Genomic DNA, 26,543 nt, shown 5'->3' with positions numbered 1-26,543 from the left:
GAGGCTGGAGGCACCAGCAGAGTTCAGAGCTCAGAAATTCAAAAATAGCTGTCCCAGGGCAGGTAACCTAATGGAGACAGAAGGTAGACTCAGAACTTGCATACCACGAATGTTAAGACTATAGGTTTCAAACTTGTTTCTATTATGTAGGCGAAGAGCAAGCAGGTGGAGGCATCACCTGGACTGACAGGGTCTCTTTCTGTTAGAGGGCAGGCATCTCTCTGCTGTCAGGATGAGAAAAAGCTATGGGTGCTTTTGCTATTTCCGAAGAAAAACCCAGATGGGTGTGGTGAACCACGGAAGGCCACTTTTGGATGACCTGCTCCTTGCCTCCATTTCATCTCAGAGAAGGGCAGAATTTGCAAGTTGGGAGAGGTGTGAGCTGAGCTCTGCTGAGGCAAGACTGGAGGTGGGGGCTGCACCCCCCGCCCCCACCAGGGAGCTCATCTGCATAGGACCAGGCAGCAGGCTCCTACAGAAAGCATCTAGTGACAAGTCCAGGAGAGGCAGTGTTGGCCTACAGCCCCTTTAAAAGGGGAGCAGAGAGGGAGCCTTCTGTGGCGGTGGTGATTAGGTGGGGGAGTCTGGCCTGTTACTTCTCAGAGGAGCTGGTTCACCACAAAGCATCTGGACAGAGGCACACCAGCCACCGAGACCAGTATGGGTGGGGTCAGTATCTACCTACAGGTGTACTGAGATCTGATGAGTTCCCGAGGGATCCCTGCTCCTAGCAAATGGAATCCTTAATGTCACATCTGCTTTCTCCTCAGGGTGTTGTCAGGGGTAGTGAACAGGAAGAAGTGTGGAGATGGTTTCCAAATTCCACCTTCCTAATGAGTACCAGTCTCCTTTCTGTCACTTCGCTCAGGATGCCCCACCCCTCTGGAGTCTCACCACCGCAGAGAAGCCCAGCTCAGGGCCCCTGGCAGCTGCTTTGTTCCTTTGCTTGCCCGTAGCCTATGATTCATACTAGCAGTGCCATGGCAAGAACAAAAAGGCAAACAAAACACAGAAAATCCAGGAGCCAATACTGCAAAGTTGAGAAATTAGATGCGACTCAATGCTGCCCTCTAGTGTTTCTAAAGAGACTGTGAGTGCAAACTGCTTCTCCCCCCCCACCCCACCCCCTTTCTTCCCACCTAAACAGATGAAAGGCAGTTTTGTGGATCACCAGCCAGTTTAGGGGTTTTCCTTGTGTGTGGCCAGCCATGGAGCAGTGTAGGTAAGGTCTGACGGGGGAGGGGACTGGGACATCTCATTCTGCTTTGATGTGGCTTTCGTTTCCAGGGCTGAGCTCAGCCTGTCTTGTAGGTCAGCAAACACACATTGAGGCTTTGGTGTGGCTTCCTACCGGTGGCTGGGGGACAGCAGAGGTGATCCTTAGGGACACTGCATCCCAGACTCACTAGAATTGTGTCCCCTAGGGATCTGTACTTCATACAGAGGGCCAACGCAAGGGTCCTGAATCAGGATGGAGGGCTACGTTGTAAATAAGCTTCCCTGTGGATCTTCAAATCAAGGTGTTTTGGAAAAGATTGTTATAGAGGATAATAACTTGTCAGAAATAATTCCTGTGGGTATAATTTGGGTGTTCTGGGTCAGGCTGTCTACCCCTTCATGGGCCAGCTGTGACTATACTTTCCATCCTCTTAGCAAGGGGGTGTGGTGGGGAGTGGTTTGCTTAGCTGAATGCACAGGCTGTGAGCAAAGTAATATGGTCAGTTCTGGGCAATATGGCCAGGCTTAGGGGACGTTTCCCTCTCTGCCCATGTCTCCTACACAGACAATGCAAGTATATGACGTCAGGAGCAGGCTCTTGAACCTCATTGGGAGAAGAACTGTCTGCTAACCAGAACTCCAGCATAGGCTTTGTTGACTTGGGAGCCCAACCTGAGCCACTATGATTTTGTCTGGTTTCTGATAAATTACCTAAACCAGGACGTCCCAGCTTTCTTACCTTACGGCTACAGCGTGCCTGGGGATTCTTACCCTCAGCAGATAGCCTGGACTGGGTTCCTGGTCTGTCTACTCTGAGAAGACAACTGAAATACATCTGAAGATTCTAGTGCTGGCTACCTAGAAAGAGTCTGACAGTCTGTCAACTCTCCTGTCCTGGGGTGAAGACTACGTCCTAAGTGAGGGGCTGGAGACATACAGCTCACACCTGATCTTTCGAGTATGAGCTGCTGCCTGTTTGAAGGCTGAGGGGAGGTGCAGCCAAGGGCATCTCAAAAACAGGCTGTCCTCATGAGCATCAATTGCACTTCATGTTTGTCCCATTGTACATGGAAAAACATCTGCTTTACCCAGGCAAACAAATGGCGGCATCATAGAGCACCCCCTGGTGGCAAATGTCAATAACAGCAACAGCTTTCAAAATGGGCCTTAGAGGATTTACTCTTCGGTTTGCTTTGGAAAGAACTCTCTCTTACATTTAGCCTGTAAGCCTACTACAGCATCTCTAACTGGCCCATGAAGATTTGGAGTTTTCATTCTATGAAACACAATGGATATTTCTGCTTGAGGTTACCATTACAATGAGAAAGCTACAGATTCTCAGCGTGTCTTTAGCCTACCCCTGAGTGGATGGCTCAGCCAGTCTAAGTGACTCAAATTTGAAGGAAAGAAAAATGCCTCTGAGGGAAGGTGGAGACAACCTGGAGGGGTTGACTTGACCCCAGTACGAAGAACTCAGCTAGATGTGTTATATGCATGAAAGAAGAATGCAAGCCAGTGAAGTTATGCAGGCTCTTCCTCTAGAAAAGAGAAATAAGAAACCAGTTGGCTCTTACAGGCTCCCATCTATAGGACTGAGCATGGTGTTCACAAAAAGGATGGGTGAGGGGCTAGAGGAATGTCTCAGTTGGTAAACTCTCCTCCTTGAAAACATGAGTTTCAAAACCCAGCACCTATTAAAGGCTAGGTGCAAAAATTCATACTTGTAATCTCAGGGCTGGGGAGCTTGAGATAGGAGGAGCTGGGGCTCGCTGGACAGCCAGTTGAGCTACATCAGCAATAGACCATGTCTCAAAATAAAAGGCACAAAGGGACTGAGGAAGACACAATATTGACCTTTGGCTCCCATAAGCATGAGAACATGGGTGCACCCTCCACCTCCCCCAGCCCCACAGAAGATGGGCAAACATCCCAAGGTGTGTTCTCTGCAGAGCTTGCGCTCTCCTCTCCACCAAGGAGCAGGAGCACAAGTTGCAGAGCTCAGGTCCACAAACTCGGGGTACAGTTAGGACAGTGTTCTGTGCTACCAGGAGGGGGTGACCTGCCTTGTGTGTCCTGACAGCTTTCAACATGCACACTAAAGAAAAAAAAAGTGTGCCTGTTTCCAGGAACGAAGTGATTTCCCCAGTCTTCTCTGCTTAGAAAAATGACTGACTTTCAGCAAAACAAAACAAAACAAAACAACCTTTGAGGAAGGAGGAAAGAAACCCACATTCTAATGTGTTGAGAAGACTCTAACACTGGTGTGCAGGCGTGAAGTTGTTCTCTTTTGTTTGAGAAAGCATGACTCCTGCATGCCATGGAGCTATTTAATAGATAATTTGAGAATAGAAGTTTTTCTTTCGTCTTTAAAGACACCACTTCATTATCTTTCACCTTACCTGGTTTATGAAAATCATTATGGTACCAGAGACAATGCTAAAGGGCCCAATTCTCTAAAAAGACACAACACTATGGTATGTATGCTCACGTCTCATATCACGTCAGTGTTAGAGCAAGTGCAGCCCACTCCACTTTATTTGCATCAGAATACCAGTGGGTGCCAACTTAGACACAACTGAGGTGTTGCAGCTATTGGGGACTGAATGTATCCGTCTATAATACTGTGGGCACCATGCAGGAATTGATATCTGATTGTAGAGAGAAGAAAGTATCAAAGAGAAGAGCTAGAAATAAAACAATAACAGTAAAAAACAAAACCAAAACAGACCCCACAACAAACTAAAACAGATGAAGAACAGCTTTGAGAGAGTCACAGCCAAGGAAAGACGATGAACATCAAGACTGACCAATCAGAATCAGCCATACTGAAATACAAAGTAGGAAAGGTTGGGCAGGAGGCAGAGCACCCAAGAACTGCAGGTCAGTGATAGACAACTTAAGATCGGTGTACTGTCACTCCAGAGAAATGAGAGCAAGGCAGAGAAAAATGTTAAGAAACATATACACTCAAACAAACAAACAAACAAACAAACAAACAGACAGACAGACAGACAGACAAAAAAAAACCCAACCAAACAGACCCACCTGTACTGGCTAGTTTTGTGTCAACTTGACACAGCTGGAGTTATCACAGAGAAAGGAGCTTCAGTTGAGGAAATGCCTCCATGAGATCCAACTGTAAGGCATTTTCTCAATTAGTGATCAAGGGGGAAAGGCCCCTTGTGGGTGGGACCATCTCTGGGCTGGTAGTCTTGGTTCTATAAGAGATCAAGCTGAGCAAGCCAGGGGAAGCAAGCCAGTAATGAACATTCCTCCATGGCCTCTGCATCAGCTCCTGCTTCCTGACCTGCTTGAGTTCCAGTCCTGACTTCCTTGGTGATGAACAGCAGTATAAAGTGTAAGCCAAATAAACCCTTTCCTCCCCAACTTGCTTCTTGGTCATGATGTTTGTGCAGGAATAGAAACCCTGACTAAGACACCACCTATCAGGGAAGCCATGAGAATATCAATAGGGACAATAACAGCAGCCATGTAACAACAAATACATCCCTTCCCACAGCAAATTAAAACTCCCGAGAGCAAAGGCACGTTCGATACAGAGAAAGGAGGATAAGATTTGGAGCCTACAGTTCAATGGTAAGCAGAAAAAGCAAAAGGTGATGTCTATAAAGGGATGAAAGAAAAGCTGCTAATTCTAACTCCAGCAAAGCTCTGAGAGAAAGGTGATCAAAAGGTTTTTCAAACCCAAAGACGCCAGTTTTCCACCTGCTTATCTGCACTGGGGAGTGTGAAAATCTCGCAACAAGAAGAAGGAAGGTGTCTCCAGTAATGACTTAAATTTACCTAGAGTGATGGAAATGGAATAAATGAAGGTGAAGGTCAAATTCCCTTTTTTCTTCCTTTTAGTAATTCTGAGATAACCAAATCTCTGCAGCCAAGAGAGCAGTTCCAGCTTTCATCCATGGTGAGTGTATGTGTGTGTGAGTGTGTGTATATGTGTGTGTATATGTATGTGTATGTGAGTGTGTGTATATGTATATGTATGTGTGTGTGAGTGTGTGTATATGTGTGTGTATGTGTGTGTGAGTGTGTGTATATGTATGTGTATGTGTGTGTGTGAGTGTATATGTATGTGTGTGTGAGTGTGTGTATATGTATGTGTGTGTGAGTGTGTGTATATGTGTGTGTATGTGTGTATGAGTATGTGTGTGTGAGTGTGTGTATATGTGTGTGTGAGTGTGTGTATATGTATGTGTATGTGTGTGTGAGTGTGTGTATATGTGTGTGTATGTGTGTGTGAGTGTGTGTATATGTATGTGTGTGTGAGTGTGTGTATATGTATGTGTGTATGTGTGAGTGTGTGTATATGTGTGTGTATATGTGTATATGTGTGTGTGAGTGTGTATGAGTGTCTGTGTGTGTCTGTGTGTGTGCGTGCATGTGTGTGTGTAAGTGTATGTGTGTCTCTCTCTGTGTGTGTGCATGCATATGTGTGTATGTGTGTGAGTGTGTGAACAGGTGGTGCAGAGAGTGAGAGGATTCTGGGATGCAGTTTCTTTGCAACCCAGGAAGCAGACAGTATCACTTGAAAATAGAATCTCCTTAAAGAGTCTATCTGTAATCCCTGAATAATCTGGGCAAATAGAGTTACTAAGTACAATTAATCCAAAAATAAGACATGGAAGGAAAACAAAAGAACAGGCAGAGCAAGGAGAAAAGACTAGCGAAGATGGTGGCTTCCTCCCATCCTTACCATTCATATAATTAAATACATGTCAAAAGATAATTATTGTTAGATTCGATTAAAGCAAAACAAGCAAAGGCAGCTTGCATCACTAAACTAATTCCATAATGAATCTAAAGATATAGGGAGTTTAAAAGACACTCGCTAATACAAAGAGCTAGGGGAAGCCACCCAATATCAGACAAAGAAGAGTTATGAAAAATGGTTACAAAGAAGAGGACCATTACATAACAGTAAATGGACCAGTTCTCCAGGCAGTCATGTGCAGTAAGTTGCGTGCAAGTTCACACCACACATGCACTAGCTGCCATACCTGCATCTCATGGGCCCGTGGGTGCCTGAGCAATGGCGCTCACTCTCTCACTGCCTGTGCTCTTTCTACATGAACACACCAAGGATGGAGTTTAATTCGTAAATTAGTCACAGTAAGAGATTCACAGCAATAACTAATGAAATACAACAGTATAAGATATAAAAGCAATGTGAGTGAGGTCTCACTGTTGACTTTTGGAATTTTCCAATTAATATTTTCAGGCTATAGCTGAATTCAGGTTATGGGAACGAGAGTGAGCTGGGGCTGGGGACGTGCTCTACCACGCTAACAACCATAAAGGAGAAAGGGCAAACATGGTTTTGCTGGACACTTGGCCACCCTTGTCTTAGTAGCTGACATCTGCCAGTCCATTGGTGTGTGCCCTATCCTAAGTCCCACTGGCCCAGAAACACAACATAAGCCTGGAGAGATGCCAGCAGCTGTCAACTATGTGGAGTAAACTGGCCATGGGCTTAGAAAGGTGGGAGGATAGGAGTGTGCCCAGTTGCCAGCCTCTCCTTCAAGCCCTACCCATCCTCTCCTGAGCTACACAGCAGGTGCAGACACCCAAATGCTTCACCAGGCTTCCTGAGGGATCCGTGCTGCTGCTCTCTGAAGACCCTGGTTGCTGTGTCAGGTATCTGGTGGATAGAACATTTGGCCAGCATCATTCAACTGAGGCATGCACGGAGGACACCCTATGCAGGGACAAGTGGCACCACCTGCTCTTAGGAGCCAGGAGCTCAGGACTGTCTTTAGGGCTGACCACTCCCTTTACCTGAGGGCATCGTTAGCACCACAGATCCTTCATTTCTGTATGGTTTCCCGTGCCACTAGCTTGAGCTGTTGTGGCAGAACACCGCAGACAAGGTGGCCTGTAAGCAACTGAGATTTTTTTTTCTTCTCAGTCCTGGAGGCTAGGAATCCAAGGTCAAGGTACAGGCAGATTCAGTGACTCTTACGGGTGTGCTCTAGGTATGCAACCTGGTGTAGAGCTTGTTCGCCATTAAGTTCACCCACAGGCTCTGGCCTCCTTTCAATCTTTAGTGAAGTTTATGGGCCAAGAGTCAAGTGTGCCAAAATGTGACAGCCTGGGCTGTAAACTAGAAGCCCTGTTACCCTCACCTCTTTCTTCAGCAGGTGGTGGTGGAGTGTGAAGGAGGTGAGGAAGCCACAAGGAAATGTATAAAGATCAGATGCAGTTCTTAATGAGTGGACACAGCCATGTCAAGACCAGTGCCTCAGACCCATGGGAAATTAGCAAAATCCCGTTGTGTCAGGCACAGATGGCAACACCTTTCTCTGGTCCAAGTATGGCTCTTTACAAATGACTGGTCAGTGTGTGCACTGTTAAATGCACTGCAAGTTAAAGCATGCGGTCAGGGCTGGAGGTGTGGCTCAGTGGTAGAACACTAGGCCCTGGATTTGGATTCTAGCATCGCGTAAAAAAAAAAAAAAAAACCCAATTTGTTGACCTGGAACTACTAAAGCACGGATTAATGTGCTCTGGGTTGCACATCAAATATAGCCGACAAGCAAGCTGCTTACACACTTACTGGCTCCCTGGAATCTCTAGATGCCTCATTCTTACAGATGTGTGTTGTGTCTAACAGACAAGGTTGCCAGGTGCTCTTGGTGAAGTTCTTTGTGTTGACTTACTGTTGCAATAAACAAATTGTAAACCTGACCATCTGCAGGCTTCCTCCTGGAGTCTGAAGCTGCCCTGCCCGGTGCCAACCTTATCTCCTCTCCCAGTGTCTGACCTGATGCCCCAGGGTTTCTTGCCTTTGGTGTAGCCCAGATGTTTGCATTCAGGAGAGCTATCTCAGCAGTCACCTCACACACTCTTCCACCTCTGCGAGGTACCACAGCCCCTGCTCCCCTTCTCTAACAATGAAGACTCCTGCATCACCAGGTCAAAATGCTGTGTGAATCCATGCACTGTTGACCTGAGACACCACTTCCTCAGGCCCCTCTCTAGCACTTGCATACTACCCAATCACTGGGCAACTGTCGTTGGGGGCCAAGTGTCCCCCTTTAGAAGGCATGGCATCCACTCTACTCATTGGCCACTCTAATGCTATGTCACTGTGGCCATTCCCTGGAGATGGGCTCTCCTTCCTCATGTGTCCCTCCCCCCCCTAAAGTGGGGATGGAAGATGATGAAGTCTAAGAAGTCACCTCTGGTAAGAACTAAGAACATCACCTGTGCGTGGAAAGTACATGGCATGAGACCACCCAGAGCCTGTGGATCCAGCCCTGCTGTTCTAGCCCAGTGCCAACATTCAGGGACAGAGAATGCCTGCACCCTCTGCACCCAGTGCAGTGAGACAAGGTAAGGCTGCACTTGTCTTCGTGGGCACTCTGCATGGAACTGATTGGTTATTTTGGGAATCTTGCCATTAACTGCAGACCTTTAAATATTTGAGAGCATTGCTCAGGACACATGTAACCCCCCATCTGTAACGGATACACTCTGATATGTGGGTGCCACATAGGGTCTGAGCACCCACAGACTGTAGTGCAGATTAGCTTATCACATATCTGTGCTGTTTGGATAAGTGACCTGTGTTGGTTGGCCTTTTTAGTCAACTTGTCAGGAGCTAGGGTCATTTGGGCAGAGATTACTCCGTTGAGAGAATGCCCCATCAGATTGGTCTGTAGACAAGTCTGTGGGACACCATCTTGATTACTAACTGATGTGGGAGGGCTGGAGGACCCAGCGAGCAGACCGTGTTACCCCTGGCAGGTGTTCCTGGGTGTTGTAAGAAAGCAGGCTGAGAAAGCCATGGAGAGCAAGCCAGGAAGCAGCACTCCTCCATAGTCTCTGTTACAGTTTTGTCTCCAGGCTTGGCTCCTGCTTTGAGTTCTGCTGTGACTTCTCTCAATGATTGACTGTTAACCATGGTGTGTAGGTCAAAACAAAAATAAGCAAGCAACACAGACACAGACACACACAGACACCCGCCCCAACCAACCAACCAACTAAAAAAAAAAAAAAAAAAACCTCTAACCAACCAAACAACACAACCCCCTAAACAAACAAAAAATCCCTTTCTTCTACCATTTGGTTTTGGTGCACTTGACCATGACGATTGGGGAGGACTATGGAGATGTTAGGAACTTTGGATTGGACAAGCTATTGATGTCTTAGAGCTTAATGGGTGGTGATATGGCAAATTGGAAGGTAAGAGTGTTGAGAAAGAAATGCAGATAATGGAGGCCTGGCTTGTGAAGTTTCAGTGGAGAGCAAAGACTCTATTAAGGCCACTCATGTGATAAATATATTTGAATTAAGAACCTGTAGTTCTTGGTCACCTGTAGATGAAGAATCAGTTATGATTAACAAGAGACCAGAGCCACGGAAATGAAGCCTTTGCTTTACTGGGATTGACGCTGTTTAGTTGGGGCTGAGAAGTCAGCTGTGATTAGTAAGACACCAGCATCATAGAGGTGAAATCTCCTGGAAGTATTTCTTCAGGGTCATCACACAGAGGCTGTGGTCCAGAGTGAGCCAAGGCTGCATCTCAAGCTGGAAGCTGAATGTGGTAACGTGTAAGAGTCTCCTATGATGCTGAGTTTCGTGAGGTGAAAGCTGCAGGGTTTGAAGGGGTCAAGGCTTGGCATCATGTGGCAGGGTCAGGGTCCCTGAAGAGAGGCCAGTGGAGGCCATTGGTGGATATACGGACCAACTGCCATGGAGACACCAGCATGTTAGAGATGCCAGGGCTGTGGTGTGAGCACCAAGGACAGCGGCAGACGTGGAACAGTGCTAGCCTGAGCCTATGGGACAAGCTGTGTGCACCGGATGGCAGTGGTGAAGTAGAGCTGCCCAGGCATTTCGGAGCACAGACAAGCATTAGTGAATCCCGGATGTTGGGTACTGAGTTAACAGTGTTGAAATCCGGTTTTTGCTTTGATTGTGAACGTACCTAGTGGTACCTCTTGGAATAAGGAAGTATGTAACTTAGTTTTAATTTTATCGGAGCCCACAGTGGAGAGACTTTGGATACTAAAGAAAACTTGAAGTTAATATGTTTGAATTTTTAAGGACTGTAGGACCTTTAAGGTCATATTATGTTCTATATTAATAGTAACAATTTTGGGGACAAACAGGAAAAGAGAGGTTATGGATTAATACTGATGTGTTTTTTTTTTTTTTTTTTTGTGTGTGTGTCAAGTTCAGAAAGGATACATTTTTGCTGGTTGGCTTTTTTTCCCCCCTTTTTGTTCAGCTTGACACAGGCTAGGGTAATCCGTGAAGAGGGAACCTCAGTGGAGAAAATGCCCTTATCGGATTTGAATGTAAGCATGCCTATGGGATATTGTCTTGATTGTGATTTATGTGTAAGGGCCAAATCCATAGGTGGTAGTACTACCCTTGGCAGGTGTTTCTGGATGGTATAAGAAAGCAAGGTGAGAAGGCTGTGTAGAGCCAGCCAGCCAGCAGCACTCCTCCATGGCATTTGCTTCAGTTCCTGCCTCCTGGTTCCTGCCCCAAGTTTCTGTCCTAACTTCCTTCTGTGATGGAGAGTTGTAAGGTGAATGACAGATTAACCACTTTCCCAAAGTTGCTTGCTTTTGGTCATAGTATTTATCACTGTAATAGAAAACTAAACTAGGACATGGCCCTTGGGGTGTTGAAGGTTTGAACTCCAGGGTGGTGCAGGAGAAGGCGGATTTGAGGGAGAGGGTGGAGCTTGAGGGAGGTGGGCCTATTTGGATCAAACCTCAAAATCCCAAGTATGGTTTCTACTGAACGTGTCTCTTCACAATTGTAGTTGAAAAGTCTGATTTGAAGTATTGTGAGTTGGGCCTGATTGCAATGATTTGATCTAGGTCTTTGCGCCCTGGATATTTGTCCCTGAAGGAGATTGTAGGACCATGGCCTTACTTTTAAAAGGAGAAACTTCTGGGCCCTAGCTATTCAGAGGTTTCTGACTTGATTCATCACAGTAACTTCCTTGGCCAGTGTATGCTGTATCAGATGGTCTGTCACCTACTTGATACATGTGTTTCCTGGTGCCCAGTCACCACCTACTCCTTCCATCTGTTACAGCCAAAGGCAACTTTTTAAAGTGATACTTGGTGGGTTCTCAAAGATCCAAGCCCTCAAGTTATTCTATGATAGAAGCCACTAAATGTAGTAATAATAGGTCCCTTGAATCTGAGGGACACTCCATGAGTTTCAAATGGCTCTTACCTTCCAGAGGATGCCACCCCCCCCTTCATCTTTAACTTTCTAGAGCCATGTCCACAAGACTCAGGGAACCTTTCCAACAAAGACTTGGCCAGCAGGACACATTCCTACCTATAAAGCTGCCTGGCTCCCTCTTAGGGGGCTGGGTTATATAATACCCATTGTGGAGGTTTGAATAAAATGGCTCTCACAGGTCCATAAGGAGGGGCACTATTAGGAGGCGTGGCCTTGTTGGAGGAAGTGCATCACCAGAGGGTGGGCTTTGAGGTCTCAGAAGCTCAAACCAGGCCTAGTGGGTCACAGTTCCTTTCCTGCTGCCGGCAGACCCAGATATGGAACTCTCAGCCGCCTCTTCAGCACCATGTCTGCCTGCCACGATGATAGTGAACTAAACCTTTGAACTGTAATCCATCCCCAAATGTTTTTCTTTACAAGCGTTTCCATGGTCATTGTGTCTCTTTACAGCAACAAAACCTTAACTAAGACAACTAACTACCTCACCCATCAATCCCCAGGGTTCTCTTGGTCTTGAGAATGGTTCTAGCCCAACTACATACACTTGTTGGGCAGGTGGCACATGACTTCAAGTCTTTTATACGTAGGGTTTGACGGGTGGTCATTGCTTATCTAGAGGTGCTGAGAGTCGGTCCACCCTGACTACTGCACTGGAGCCATGAAACAACTTCTCATATGATAAAATACAATATAAACCATGCTCACTACATAGGTAAAGAGTTCTATCAAGAAGGGAAGATGAGCTGCAGTGGTCCTACGACACTCCTGCCACTGGCTGGAATGGCATACACTGGGTCTCCCTGGGGTGTACTCAGGATCCCACCTGTCTTTGGTCCCAGTTGGGTGAGCATGGTGGGAGACATGAGTGTGGCAGCAAGTCCCAAGCACATCTTTCCCGTGGCCTTCTCCTGAGGCCTGAGAGCCACTGTGGTGCCATGGCCCCAGGAAGTGAGTGCCCTCTCCATTTCTTCTGTGAAGGCTCTCAAGACGTATATCATAGTTGCATCTTATTTATCAAGCAAATACATGTTGAAGAAACCATAAGCAGGAGTGGGGAGGCCTGCATTCATGCCCTCTCGTGCTGCTGGCTGGCCAGTGACCCACCCGAGCCTGTTCTGAAGTATGACCAGGCGCTGGGTGGGCTGACAATGGAAGCTGTTGACAAGTGGCCATGTCTCCTCCTACATAGCTCTTGTGTTGGCTCAGTGAGCAGAGCTTCATGCAGTGTACCTTCTTCTGCAGCAGCTCTCCATCATGTAAAGGCTCGAATGGGAAGCTACAGTGACCTTGAAGCTCTGACTAGTCCTCAGTGGGCGGTGCCTGTCTTAGTTACTTTGCTGTTGTTGTGATAAAACACCATGACCAATGCCTTAGAAAGGAAAGTGAGTAACGTGGCTTACTATTTCAGAGTGTTATAGTCCAGGCTGCAGCTGAGAGCTCACACCTTGATCCACAACCGTGAGACAGATCCAGAGCTCTGGGATTCACAAGCCTTTTAAAAGCTTAGAGCCTAACCCCAGTGACACACCTCCTACAACAAATCCATACCTTCTAATCTTCTGCAACAGTTCTGCCAACTGAGGACCAAGTATTCAAACGTGAGCCTTTGGGGGAATTCCCATTTAAACTATCATGATGCTTCCTAGCTTCCCTGGAAGCTCTTGAAGAAGGGTGTGCCGTGAGGGAAAAAGCCAGGACAGGCAAGTAGTCTGGCGTTATGGGTGGGATGGGGATGGTGACGCCAAGGGACCTCCTCCTCCTCCTCCTCCTCTTCTTCTTCTTCTTCTTCTTCTTCTTCTTCTTCTTCTTCTTCTTCTTCTTCTTCTTCTTCTTCTTCTTCTTCTTCTTCTTCTTCCTTCTTCTTCTTCTTCTTCTTCTTCTTCTTCTTCTTCTTCTTCTTCTTCTTCTTCTTCTCCTTCTCCTCCCCCTCCCCCTCCCCCTCCCCCTCCCCCTCCCCCTCCCCCTCCCCCTCCTCCTCCTCCTCCTCTTCTTCTTCTTCTTCTTCTTCTTCTTCTTCTTCTTCTTCTTCTTCTTCTTCTTCTTCTTCTTCTTCTTTTTTTTAGAGATTTGTTTTAATTTTATGTGCATGTTGTGAATATCTGCATGTCTACGTATCTAACTCATGATTGCCTGGTACCTTCCGAGGCCAGAAGAGGGTGTCAGTTTCCCTGGGCCTGGAGTTACAGGTGGTTGTGAGCTACAAAGAGCTGGGAACTAAATATGGGTCCTCTGCAAAAGAAGTGTTCTTGGCAACCGAGTCATCTTTCCAGCTCCGGAACCTCATCTTTGAGGATTGACGGGGGTTTGTAGGGAGTGTCACACTTCATTCAAGTGAGATGGCACTGGGGTAGCATCCAGCATAGCCCAGGCAAAGAGCTGCTGGTTAAGCTGTAGGTTTGGAAGGCTGGGTGGGCCCAGAGCTCTGCAGCTGTCTGGGAGGCTCTAATTTGAACTCTAGTTGCAGCAGGTTTGGAAACAGGATTGCACCACTGAGTTAGCTGCTGGGGGCCACTGTCAGGGCATTAGCACACTCTACTCTTGAATCTTGAACTGGACAGAGTGTGAGTGACCATTAGGTAGAGCCTGCACCCACAGACAGCAGCTGTGAACCTCTGACATCCACTCATCTGGCTGAGAGCCTAGCAGCCAGCTGTAGTGTCCCCAGATACGACCTGTTGGTGAAGGTCCAGTTTCTGTATCTGGGCCTCTCCCTGGATGGATGGGCACTGCAAGCAAGAGGTAAGATTCCCAGTGGAACTGTCTGGAAACACAGACAGTTCTTTTTCCTCCGCTATACCTGCTTCTCAGGCTGCTCCATAACCAGGAAATGCCAAGCTGGGAGCTCAGCCTAGTGGAGGTAAGATGCTAGCACAAATCCTTGAGGAAGGGCAGGATACATGGGCCTGCTCTGCTAGGTCATCAGCACTCGACAGTGGCCTATCATCACCTTTGTCCATGCTAGTTTGTCTCTGGGTACCCCCACATCACATCTGACTGCCAAGGCCAGTTCTAATCACTCTTTCTTTAACTACTGCCCTTGCCATTGGACTAATAGTACAATGTACTGAATTCTTATCACATGTCTTCCTTGAATCAATGGCCTGCTGGGGTTCCTTTCCCTTAAAAAAGAGAGAGAAGTTTATGAGGGATGCTGAGATCTGGTGCTTGGTGTGTGTTCATGAAACTGATTCTTGTTCCTGCATCACAAGATATAGGACCTCTGGCTAATGTGGGGAGCAGGGGACAGAGGGCCTTCCCCCAGCTTTCCACAGCTCAGCAGCTGCTGCCACAGGTTAGGGTTCAGGTGGCACAGGGGATGGACCAGTGAGGCAGGAACTCCTTTAGCTGAAAGCTTCTGCAGTCTCATTATAGCTGAGCATGGTTTAAAATATTACATAGAAAATTCCAGAAATAGTTTACAAGTTGAAATTGTACACTGTTCTGAGTTGTGTGAAGAAACTTCCCACCTCTCACGCAGGTAAACCACCCCTGTGTGCAGCGAGACTACACAGTAGATGTCGTCTTTAGCTGTCTGCTGTCAGTAGCCACCTGGGCTGTTAGCCTGACTGCTTGTGCATGCCTCCCCTTATCTAGGGTTCCAATGTAGAAAGCAGCAATGATGGAATTGAGACCAGCAAGGAAAAGCTAGGAAGTACTTCCTTGAGGCAGAAAGGGGAATCTTTTCAACATTAAAAAGAAAGAAAATCATGTGTGCTACTACAGTCCAGAGCCACAGCAAATCTATGTGTGAAGGAAGGGAGATATCTGCTAATTTTGCTGTGGTCCAGAAGCTGCCAAAGTCCAATCCACAGGAGTGGTGAGTGCTTACAGTGGGGAAGGTCACACACAGGGACAATGTATTCAGGCTTTGGGCCATTCAGAATGTCATCTAGCCATGGGCATCTCTGCAGTGTTTCCCTTGGGTGATGGCAGAGCATCTACTGGTAAAGGCTTATCCTCTGTAGAGACTGCATCCTCTCCAGGGCTCTAACCTGGCCTCTGGGCACACAGTGGCCTTGGAGGATCCAGAGAGCTACTTATCTGCATCGTGTTCTAGGGCCAGAACCCAGCCTATGGAAAAAGTTTGTCCCCTAAAGGTGAAACACTCCCATTCTGCCTTTAGAGGGATACAGTGACAAAGACAGCTTTACAGTCACCACAAAGGCATCTGGAGGGACTGGAGACCATGAACTTGATGGAGGCTGACTTCAGGGACTCTTGCTGACAAGGGGGCCCAGACCTGGCCCAAGCCACATCCTGATGGAGGCTTCTTTTGCCTTGCAAGGGCTACAGGACGAAGGACGGCAGGCACCCTTTGTGTGCATATGGTTTCAGTAACTTGAAAGCTGAAGCAGGGGGATTACTTGAGTCCAGGGGTTTGGAGGTGATTCTGAACAACAGAGGACATCCTTATCTCAGACCATACCAAAACAGAAGCAGAACAAAACCCTAGAAAAGCCGGCAGGTACCACTAGACACAGAGAGACGGGGAAAAGCACTGTTCCTCCCAGACTTTAATGATGGAGAGTCTCTCTTGGTGATCAGTGGCAATGAGTGAGTGATAAGCAGTCTGTTACCCTGGCTGCCGGGACCCATTTGTGGCATGCGAGCTGGGGTTTGATTTGGCTTCTGGGGAGGAGGCAAAGGCTCTTTCAACTGTCTGGCTTCAGATTCCATCCCATAGATCTTTTGATTCTCTGACTGACCATCAGGCAGGAACAGATGTGGAAGGGCACACAATAAGGGCTGGAGGAGGTAGGGCCCTGGACTTGTGTCTGTGCCCCCACCTTGCCAGCTGTCCAGAGGAAGGGGCAGGATGTAGAGGCTCTGATCTACTCAGTGTAAAGGGTCAGGATGGACACCCTGAGCTTCCTGCTAGTGGAATCCCTGAACCAACCACTTGGAGTTTCTTAGAGCCACATCCAAGGGTAAGAACACATGCCATCTCCTTGACCTTCAGTCTCCTTGTGGGGAAATCTCAGTCTGTACTGAAAATAAGAGTGGCAGTAACAAAACCTTGTCCTTCCCTCTCAGACACTCACACATCCTTCATAGCTAACAAGACCAAGCCCTCTTTGCCAGCAGTGACAGTACTGAATATAAATATGACCCACTGTGTTTTATTGATAACTGCAAGTGTGCACTGTGCAGCAGGTGGCGCTGGTTCACTCAGCGCATGAGTGCTGAAATGGCTGTCTATAATGATCTAAAGGTAGTGTTGTCGTTTTTGGTTCAAAAGCTGACTACAGCAGGAGTGGGCATGAACAGCGCTAGTAAATTAAAGTCAGAGGCCAGCTGGTTACACACATTTTGCTACCCCATGGCAGGGCAGTCATAGGAAAATGTCAGGGAATGAGTTTGGCTGTGTTCCAATAAAACTATTTGCAAACTAAGTGCTGGGCCACAGCTTGTACAAATTCTGAAGGGAATTTGTTTCCATCTAAGGTGGATTGCATCTATATAAAAACCCATACAGAGCATTAGCGATAATTAGCTTTAGAGTTAAAAATCCCTCTAAGGACACAGACAGCATGCATTTGAAAAGGCTAGAGGTGGACTATTAACACGCAGCTCTGAGAGCGTGATTCGGGGTTTGAGCTGCTGTTTCAGAGTTTGAGCTGCTGGTCCGGCAGTTTGCAAGATGCCCAAGGCTAAGGGAAAGACTCAGAGGCAAAAAGTCAGTTACAATGTCAACCGAAAGTGTCTAAACTGGAATGCGTGGAATGCTCGTTGGAGGGCAGTACCGTGGACCACACCAAATCTGTGCGGCAAAACCTGGCAGAGATGGGGTTGGTCATAGACCCCCAACAGGGCGGATTCCCTCTGTAAGAGGAAGGTAAAGTCCATGGAAGTAGACGCAGAGGAGGGACCCAATCTTGTATGGAAGCCCTACGTGGTAAATGACCTGAAGGCAGAAGCCAGCCTCCCAGAGAAGAAAGGAAATACTTTGTCTCGGGACCTCATCGACTATGTTCAGTACGTGGTGGAGAATCACGGGGAAGACTATAAGGCCATGGCCGGGGAAGAGGAGAATTACTATCAAGACACCCCCGAAACAGATTCAGAATAAGATCAATGTCTATAAGCGCTTTTACCCAACAGAATGGCAAGCCTTCATCAATTCTTTGCAGAGTAAGAAGATGGAGGTAGACTACATGGTGCACACCCCCGGACCTAGGACTATCGGACCAAAGAAACCAAACCCAGGCTGTAAGGCAAGGGATGTAGAGTTTCAGAAGATGCTGGCTAAGTCCTATGGAATCAGGTTTTTACATGCACACTGTCTCTGTCTCTCCCCCTGCCCCTCCTTCCTTCTAGAGAAGGAACTGTCTTTTTGGTTTTTTTGAGAGAGAGAGAGCATCTCTCTAATAGCCTTAGCTGTCCTAGACCTCTCTCTGTAAACCAGGTTGACCTTGAACTCACAGAGATCCACCTGCCTCTGTTTCCCAAGTGCTGGGATTAAAGGCTTTGCGCCACCACCACCTGGGGGAGAAGGAACTCTTTCAAGGCCATGGTTGTGTTTCGTTGGGAGCTTACAGAAAGCCAGGGCCTGCTGTTCTGTGTTCAGAGGGGATGCTCTATTTCAGTGTTTTCTGTACATGATAAAGGAGTATTTTACCTGTGTAACATGATTAGGTGTTTTTGTTTTGTTTTAGATTGGGCTTCTCTGTGTAGCCCTAAGTGGGATTAAAGGTACACTTGTGGGGGGAAAAAAAAACAGAAAGAAAGAGAAAAGAAAAAAAAAAAAAAAGGAAAGGCTAGAAGCAAGGATTTTGAACACTTTCAACATAAAGAAGTGATGAATATCGGAGAAGATAGGTATGTTTCCCCTGATTAGAATACTACACAGCATGTACACTGAAATACAACATGGTGCACTTGATTTGATGTGTCAGTTAAAGTTAATTAAAATATAGAGAATTTATATACGCCTGAGACAGAAGCCAACAGCCAAGTATAGGCAGTGGCGTCACTCATTTCCAATGTGACTTAGGTGGACCACTGCCTCTAACACATCTGCATTTCGACTGAGCATGGCTACGCAGAAACCACGGTTGATCCCTGCAGTGGCTGATCCCTGCAGTGCATGGACTCTAGGCAGTTGTCCACACACACCACATCTTCAGTGTCCCCCGCCCCCCACATCACCTTACCCCACTCTGTCTCAGGAGCCGGACAAACCTTGTTCTCTCTGTTGGTCTCTCTGTTCCATGGACACTAGGGCTGAAAAGTGAGCTTGATCGTAGGCCAGAACCAGGGGTGAGCAGTGGCACCTGTTGGGAGGCACCTCCAAGGGCAGGTAGATCCCTCCGAATGGGATGGGTGCAAATGCTATGGACACAGACATGGGGAGGGGGCGAGAACGGGGCAGGGGAGAGCAGGGCAGGGAGTGCAGAGAAAGGGAAGGGAGGGTTGGTGGCGGGGAGAGGGGACAGGGGAGCAGAATTAGTGCTCAGGACTAGGACTAGAAGTTTCCATAGCGATCTGTCTGGATAGCCTGCTCCTGAGAGCCACACCACAGTCAAAGAGTAGCAGGGTTAGAGCGAAGACCACACCCAGGATGGTTGGTGATATCCCCCACCAGCTTGGCTAGGAGTCCATGCTGTCCTTTCTCTTCTGGTGTCACTGAAATGTCCACACACCAGGCAGGACCTATTATTTCCTGAGTGTGTCTGGTGTGTATTTTGATAACAAGTTCTATGGAACAGGAAGGGTCAAGCCAGAGAGCAGTGGTACTGAGCTGTAGATCAGGTGGAACACGGGAAGTGGAGACTGCATCTTTGTGTGACTAGATACCCTTGTTCATTTTCTTATGAGAAGTGAGGGAAGAGCCTGAGAACCACGTCTGTGAGTAGCTGCCCGAAGCAGTAGCTGTTTCTTTTCCTTTTCTCTTTTTTTTCTTTTTCACTGAAACAGGATCTCATGTAGCCCCAAATTATGTGGCAGAGGATGGCCTTGAACTTGCAGTTCTCTTGACTAGGCCTTCCTGAGTGCTGAGATTACAGGCATGTACCACCATGCCTACTTTATGTAGCGCTGGGACGGAACCAGGGCTTCCTGAATGGTAGGCAAGCAGTCTACCTATGGAGCCACGCCCTAAGCCTAGCAGGTGGGTTTTTACCATGAAGAATATTGCTTTGGCTTCAGAGTGGGGATTGTATCCTTTTTGTTGCAGAGCACAGGGGCTTTTAGAATGTTCTCTGAGGATCTCTTAGTTTCCCCGCCTCCTTCACTCAGTCTGTACTAGGCAGGATGATTCTACCCATACAAGGATCCTGCTTTGAGAATCATTTAAGGAAAAAGAAGCAATAGGCTACAGAGGGCTGCTGGCTCTGCCCCAGGGAAGACAGGAATGCTGGGCAGGATGCATGTTCTGTGGCCTCTGCCCTCATAGAGGCCACGGCCATGCTGTCTTTTCTCTGGCATGAAAACTGATGCTTTATTGGCAGGACTCTAGGAGATGTATGGGACAGATTAAAATTTCAGCGGAGCTGAGTGAAACGTCACAAGGTCACTTGTTGAATGGAATGTTGTAGTAAAGAGATGTTGTGGACAGTGTTGCCTAAAAAGTGACCGACAAGAAGAAATGGCAGCAGGGGGAACTGAATTGCACTGGTGCTACCAAGGAGATTGGAAAACGAACCACATTGCAGAGAGTGCTGGGAGTGGGGTCTGCTGAGTGGGAAAGGATCTGGGGATAGCTTTCCCGGCTCTCCATCATGTCTGACTCTTCAGAGCATGGCCAGCCCTGTGGCATCCCAGGCACTCTTACTACAGCTGATTCTCAGAAGCTCCGGGCTTAAGGATGACGTGTGTGGGAGGGTATATGCATCTCCGGCTAAACCTGTGTGGGGATACTGTCTGGTCATCCCGAGCATCAGTGTGCTTATCCATCCGGGGAAGACTGCGGAAGGCCGAGGGAGGGGATATTCAAGGAGAAGTCATGCACGAGCCAGGGTCTCCGTGGACAGACAGCAGCAGCTTGCCCACCCTGAAGAGTCTTCACCACCCACCAGAACCTCTGCACTTTGCCTTCCTTCCTTTCCTCCCTAACAGTCTATCCTGCAGAACCTCTGGAACAGGGCCTGGGGCTTTTCGAGGGACCTGTGCTGCCTGTGGTGCTTGGCCAGATTTTTCATGGCCACCTCATGGTGTCATGCAGGTGATGGTGTCATGCTCCTGGTGGCCAGGAGCAATTGCTGCTGCCCTGGAGGAAGAAACACATGAAATAATGCTATCTTTGTGTATGTCTCGGGGGGACAAGATGACTCTGCCTATAGGCAGACAGACACCACCCTTCCTGGGCCACCACTGACTGTGGCTCCTTGAGGATCCTACCTTCTCCACCAGAGTCTCTTAGCATGGTGTCTGCCACCACCACAATGGGTCTCCGTAGTATGTGGGCGAGGACAAAGACATGGAACTCTTCCAGGCTTTCATATACAGGGTCCTCAGAGTTGTCCACACTAGGAAACACAACAGAGATATCTTGTCATGAGATGAGACGGGGTAGAGAACAGAAGAGACAGGAAGGCTCTGTAGGGATTAAGCACCCCCAAACACTGGACCCTAGGACCCTTCTAGGAATAATTCCGGGGAAAGAGATCATGCGAAGCCTGCCTGAATTCTGCCCTGGGGGTAGAAGGAATTTGAATGTACAGCCTCACTCTCACACCCTCCCCAGCCAGAGTCCAAGCTCCTGCCTGGCCTCAGGGATAGAGTTGTCATTCAGGCTGTGAGACACTAGGACAGAAGACTGTGACCTAGATGTCCCTCATCAACAGGGACACCCTCCAAGGGAAGAGAGTCAGAGCTCTTAGATGACAGGATCTTGTGTAAGTCTCTGCACTATGACAGTGTACAGCGGGAGGTAGTAAATTCTTGGCTTTCCATACCCTGGGGCTCCAGGAATGAGTTCCTTGAAGACTTCAAGGGAACAAGGGTGGCCCTTGGGGCTGGGATGACTGGGAAAGAGCTCCAGGCTGTAAATCCTAAGAAATGCACCTTTGGGGGGAGATCCAATGTTGCATTATGTTTTTCTTTCTTCTTTTTCTTTCTTCCTATTTTGCCTTTTTCTTTGGTGGCCAATGGACTTTAGAGTCCAAATTGTGGCAGCAGTCAGAAGTCACAAAACCTCATATAGAGCCACCTAAAAGTTATTCTCCAGCCTGCCACCTCTTTACCTTGAGAGGGGTCAGAATATTTACAGAGCCGCATTTGACACCCCAGGACACAGCCACCAAAACGAAGAGCTAACATCTGCCCACCAGGTTTGCTCACAGTGGTCCCACCAACACCTTCAGGATCCAGGATCCATCAGGGCCATGAGCTTTCTGCTGAGGACTCCCTCAGCCTGCAACGCTGCTCTGTGTTTCCTCAACTGCAACACTTCTGAGATGCAACCGCAGGCCTGGGAGGTGTCTTGTGGAACTTTCTGAGTCTGAATCTCTCCATTGCCTGACCGTGACGTTAGAAGACAGTCTGGGCTTGTCCTCTCAGGTGGCGTGGTATGCAGGTTGTCCTACAGTGGCATGGCCTTGGTCACTGGCTTCTTCCAGCCACAACCTTTTGAGCTGCTCAGGCCACCTACGCCATCACCATGTGTCCCACAGGAGCTTGGAACCTCTGCACGTCTCCAATCCTTCCCAAGCCTGTTGGCAGCACTGTGGATTTCTGGTTTTATGTTTTCATTAAATGGTTTATAATCCATTTGTGATGTCGTGATGCTCAAACACATTGATTTGGCCATTGTCACTTATATCAGCTTGGTCTGTGTCCTTATGGCTTCTTCTTGCCATTCATCATCTCATTGTTCCCTGGCATAAGATGATGGACCAAACTCACCCCCACACACTACTGTCCTCTCTGTGTGTGAATCACTTACCACAACTGCCACAGGATATGTCAGGTTCACCAATACTTTTGACTCCAGTCTAATCTTGACCAAGTTCATCCTACTGATCACTCTCTGCTCTACAGTGGGAAACTACCTGGAAGGACCTCACCACTCTTAGCGTTTGATCTGCCTCCTGGCCTACACGTGGTCTCTCATCTCTGCTGCCATCCCCAGCACTGCCAACCCTTAGGTTTCCCTCTCCATGTGTATTCTTTGGTCGGTGGTTTAGTCCCTGCGAGCTGCATATGTAGCAGAGGATGGCCTTGTCTGTCATCAAAGGGAAGGGAGGCTCTTGGTCCTGTGAAGGCTTGATGTACCAGTGTAGGGGAATGCCAGGGAGGTGGGGTAGGAATGGGTGGGTGGGTGGGGAAGTGCCCTCATGGAGCCAGGAGGGAGGGAGCATAGAACAGGGGGGTTCTCGAAAAAATATATTAAAAAATAAAAAGTTTCCCTCTCTTCCCTGTTTGGCCCTGACACTTGGTACAGTCTTTGTGTTCTCCCCCTGCCCCTGTCAGATGGCCTACCCTGCTTTGTTTACCTAATGGCTTGAAGATAGAGGTTTTTTTTTTGGAAAGAGAATAGAAGAATGTTTAGAACATATATTGCTTTAAACAAGTAGCTCTGGCTGGAGAGATGACTCAGTGGACACAGTCCCTGTGCAAGTGTGAGTGTCAGAGTTAGGATCCTTGGAACCGAGGCAAAAAAAGCCAAAGTAAAGCCAAAACCAAACCAACCAACCAAACAAAAAAGCAGGCAGATATGGTGGCTGCTTGCAGTCCTAGCACTGTGGTATAGAGATGGGATTCCCAGGGACAGCTGACTAGCTAAGACAAACTGAATTGGTTAGGTCCAGGTGCACTGAGAGAACTTACCTCAATAAAGAGGTGGGCAGCTGAGGAAGATACCAGTCATTTACTTTGGGATTCTACATGCAGCCTGTTTGGACACATGAGAATGTTCATATACTCACACCTCCCCCCCTACTCCCCCAAAAATCAAATAAATATCTACATCTGTAGGCTCCACAGCCAAAGATTCAACTGAGATGAAAAGCGCTAAAAGAATTGTATGCACTTTTTTCTTATTCCCTAAACAATACACTATACTTTTTTCTTCAGAAGTGCCTAATTTCAGGTAATTTGTTATAGCAATGGAAAACAGACTATAATATGTATTGTTATTACTCGTTTTCTGCCCCTGTGCTTCACCAGAAGAGATTTGGTCCGTTGGCAGCTGTCTGACATTGATCTTCTCCTTGGCAGGTGTGGGAAGTCCAACAGTGAAGGAGACGCTGGACTGGAAGGGCCACCCAGGACTTGGAGGCATGGAACAGATAAGAGCTAAGGTCTCAGGAACAGAGTCTGCAGATGTTCAAATATGCCTGTTTGGACCACTATGTGATCTCACTACAACAAAGCAACAAGCAGCCCATGGAATTGTGGGTTTCTGCACTGAAGGGTTTCATGTAGGAACACAGTTCTAGACGGTGCTTCTGTGGGCTCTGGTAGAATTTATCCTCCAGCTAAAACCTCAAGAGGGTTAGGCCCAGCGGGTACCAGGCCCACTGTGGTGTGGTGTTAGAGCACAGGGGATGCCTCAGAAGATGAAGCTGAGGCTGGCCAGGAGACATGCATGTCTGAGTTCTTGGTGTCAGTATTCATTCTTCTTGCTGTGTCAGAGACCTTTTCTGGGGTGATACCTTTCCTTCAGGACAGATGAGCAAAAAAATCAAAGCATGTACCTTCTGAAACTTTATGGCCCAATGGTCCACAGTGCTGCTGTTGGTCTGGCCTGCCCTTCATTCCCACAGTGGGATACTGGAGCTGACCTGCATGATCAAGCTATTCCTGAATGCATGCACAAGGCCTTTGTGCTAGGATCATATGTAATAACCATGGAATCCATTTGGGAAGCACTGAGGTGGTTTGATGATCTCTTGCCTTCCATGTGACTTGAAACCACAAACTAAAAAGATTAAGGAGAAACTCCACAAACAGCAGCTGGTGTCTTCATACCCTGAGAGGCAATGACAGCTGTGGCAACAACCACTGTCACAGGCCACCTCCAGGCCTGGCCATGTCCCAAGTCCTCTACCTACTACTGTTTGCTTTGTATGATGAGCCTGAGGGAGACAGACTGGGCAGCTCTACTGAGATCATGTGTAGGAGCCTGGATACATGTGTCCAGCCTCCCTCCTCCCATGTAGCCTCATTTGCAATGAACATTCCCTGTCTTCTGCTACCTGGCTAGCATGCAGGGTCACTTCCCCTTCTTCTAAGCTCTTTGAGACCCTAGAAGACCCATGGAGAGCAGGGTAGCACTCACCCACCACCTGTGCCACTGCCATTCTTGCTGAAGTGTGTGCGAGGCTCGCTGGAGGCCAGTTTTAGCAGCTCTGTCCACTCTCGCTCCCATTCCTCCTCAGTGTACACCAGCCCTGACTGGCGCAAAGGGAAGCTGGTTCATGAGGCAGCCTCTGTCACCTGCCCTCACCTCCTCCTCCCACAAAGGCAGAAGTACCAAGCCACCCAGGTTGGCCTAAGCCCCGTTAGGACCCTGACTGGACATATCTGCAAGTGTCCCCTGTATGTTTTTTCAGAAATTCCAGCATCTGATTTCAGAGCTGGAGAGTCCTCCAATCACCAAGGTCATTCCTGTGTGTGTGTGAGAGAGAGAATGAGTGAACCTGGCAGAGGCTGATGGATGGACAGTTTAAAGGGCCATCATACCCAAATATAGGCAGATTCTTTTCCTAGTGGAGCAAAGTGCTAATATCACCATGGCTTGGGGCTGCTGAGATTTCCTCTGGATTGAGGGCTTCAAGAGCTTCACAGAACAGTACATGACTATATAGTTCATTATCCATGCTGGGGCACTCGAAGTGAAGAATGGCGGCTCTCCTAACCACAGCAGCACGGGAGGTGTGAGTGGGCATGTGCTGCTGTCCCCCAGGACTGGGCTGTTGTAAGGGCTCCCCTAGGGTGTAGCACAGCCGAACGCTGCACCTGATGTGGATCCTGCCTCCAGCAGAGGCGGGTACCAACCTCCTTGTTCTGCTGTGTCTGCTGCCACCTCCACCTCCGCTTCAGGGCTTCCCGCTCAGCACCCGTCCTCATCATGGTGTAGAGAGCTTTCCGCAAAACCAGGTCCCGGTCATGAAAGCCCCACATTCCTGTAGCAGGGAGGCCATGAGGGGCAGAGGAGGAAGGGACAAAAGAAGAGATGAGCCCGAGGAGACTCAAAGGGCCACAGCTGAACAGGCTGACCTCCCACATGGGTGCAGAGGAAGGGACTAACATATCAGGAAACCGTTTAGTCTTACTATGGACTTAGATCCCCCCTCCCACCACCCCATGCTGCTATGTATGTTTCCCACCAGCTTAGATATATGAATGAAGTGACACCTCCTGTCCTAGCAGAATAAGGGCAGCTAAAGGTTGAGTGCTATCTCTCTCTGGGACCTAAGGTTCACCATTGTGAACACTTGTCTTGTGTTTGGGTGAAAGCGCCTCTGGGGACAAGTTGATGACAAGTTGGAGGGCCCCGCATCTGGATGGCTAGTAGTGACCTGGCTTCTCTAAGGCCTACTAGAGATGATGTGTGAAGTCCTAGCACAGGACATCTCAGCTCTCTGAGCAGCAGTATCAGTTGGTACCATTGCACATAGTTGGGATATAATAGGGACTTCTTAGAGAGAAGGACTCCATTTTGTTAGGTGTTGAGGGACTGAAAAAACAAAAAATATACTCCTGAGTACATACTGTGTGTGGTTGGGACATGGTCAATGTACTCAACCATTGAGAAGAACATTGAAATGAAGTACAGCCATATAGCGACACAGGAAAAAAGAGAATCTATCCACCTACCAATTCACTTTTCTACCTACCATCCATCCATCCATCTATCCATCCATCCATCCATCCATCCATCCATCCATCCATCCATCCAATTCACCTACTACTTACTTAACTTTCCATCCATTTATCCTTCCATCTATTTATCCATCCATCCATTCTTCCTTCTATCCTTATATCATCGATGTACCCACTCACTATTCTATAATCCACCCATCTATCAATCCATCTACCCATCCACCCACTTTCCATCTATCCATATCCTCACCCTTATACCAACTACCCACCTGCTTACCTCTCTACCACCCATCTATTCACCCACCTGCTCACTCACCCATTCA

At 47.9% G+C, this 26,543-nt stretch overlaps 1 protein-coding gene and 1 pseudogene across 7 annotated transcripts in view; one reads left to right on the top strand and one right to left on the bottom strand.

Moving 5' to 3' along the window:
• The window catches only part of Otud7a (OTU domain containing 7A), a 321,488-nt gene that overhangs the window by 11,651 nt on the left and 283,294 nt on the right, over positions 1-26,543 (bottom strand). For 6 of the 7 annotated variants that reach the window (XM_030242185.1, XM_030242186.1, XM_011250811.3 and 3 more), the window contains 4 exons: positions 25,393-25,520; positions 24,674-24,789; positions 20,791-20,918; positions 18,634-18,783 (listed from right to left, as the gene is read on the bottom strand). In XM_030242185.1, coding sequence (XP_030098045.1) covers positions 18,634-18,783; positions 20,791-20,918; positions 24,674-24,789; positions 25,393-25,520 — 522 coding nt within the window. The remainder of the gene's footprint in view (positions 1-18,633; positions 18,784-20,790; positions 20,919-24,673; positions 24,790-25,392; positions 25,521-26,543) is intronic. The other variant, NM_130880.1, reaches the window with a different exon arrangement.
• Positions 17,093-17,603, top strand: Gm18804 (predicted gene, 18804; annotated as a pseudogene).

Source organism: Mus musculus, chromosome 7, assembly GCF_000001635.26.
Source record: "Mus musculus strain C57BL/6J chromosome 7, GRCm38.p6 C57BL/6J".
NCBI lineage: Eukaryota > Metazoa > Chordata > Mammalia > Rodentia > Muridae > Mus > Mus musculus.
This window is presented reverse-complemented; position numbering and strand designations above follow the sequence as displayed.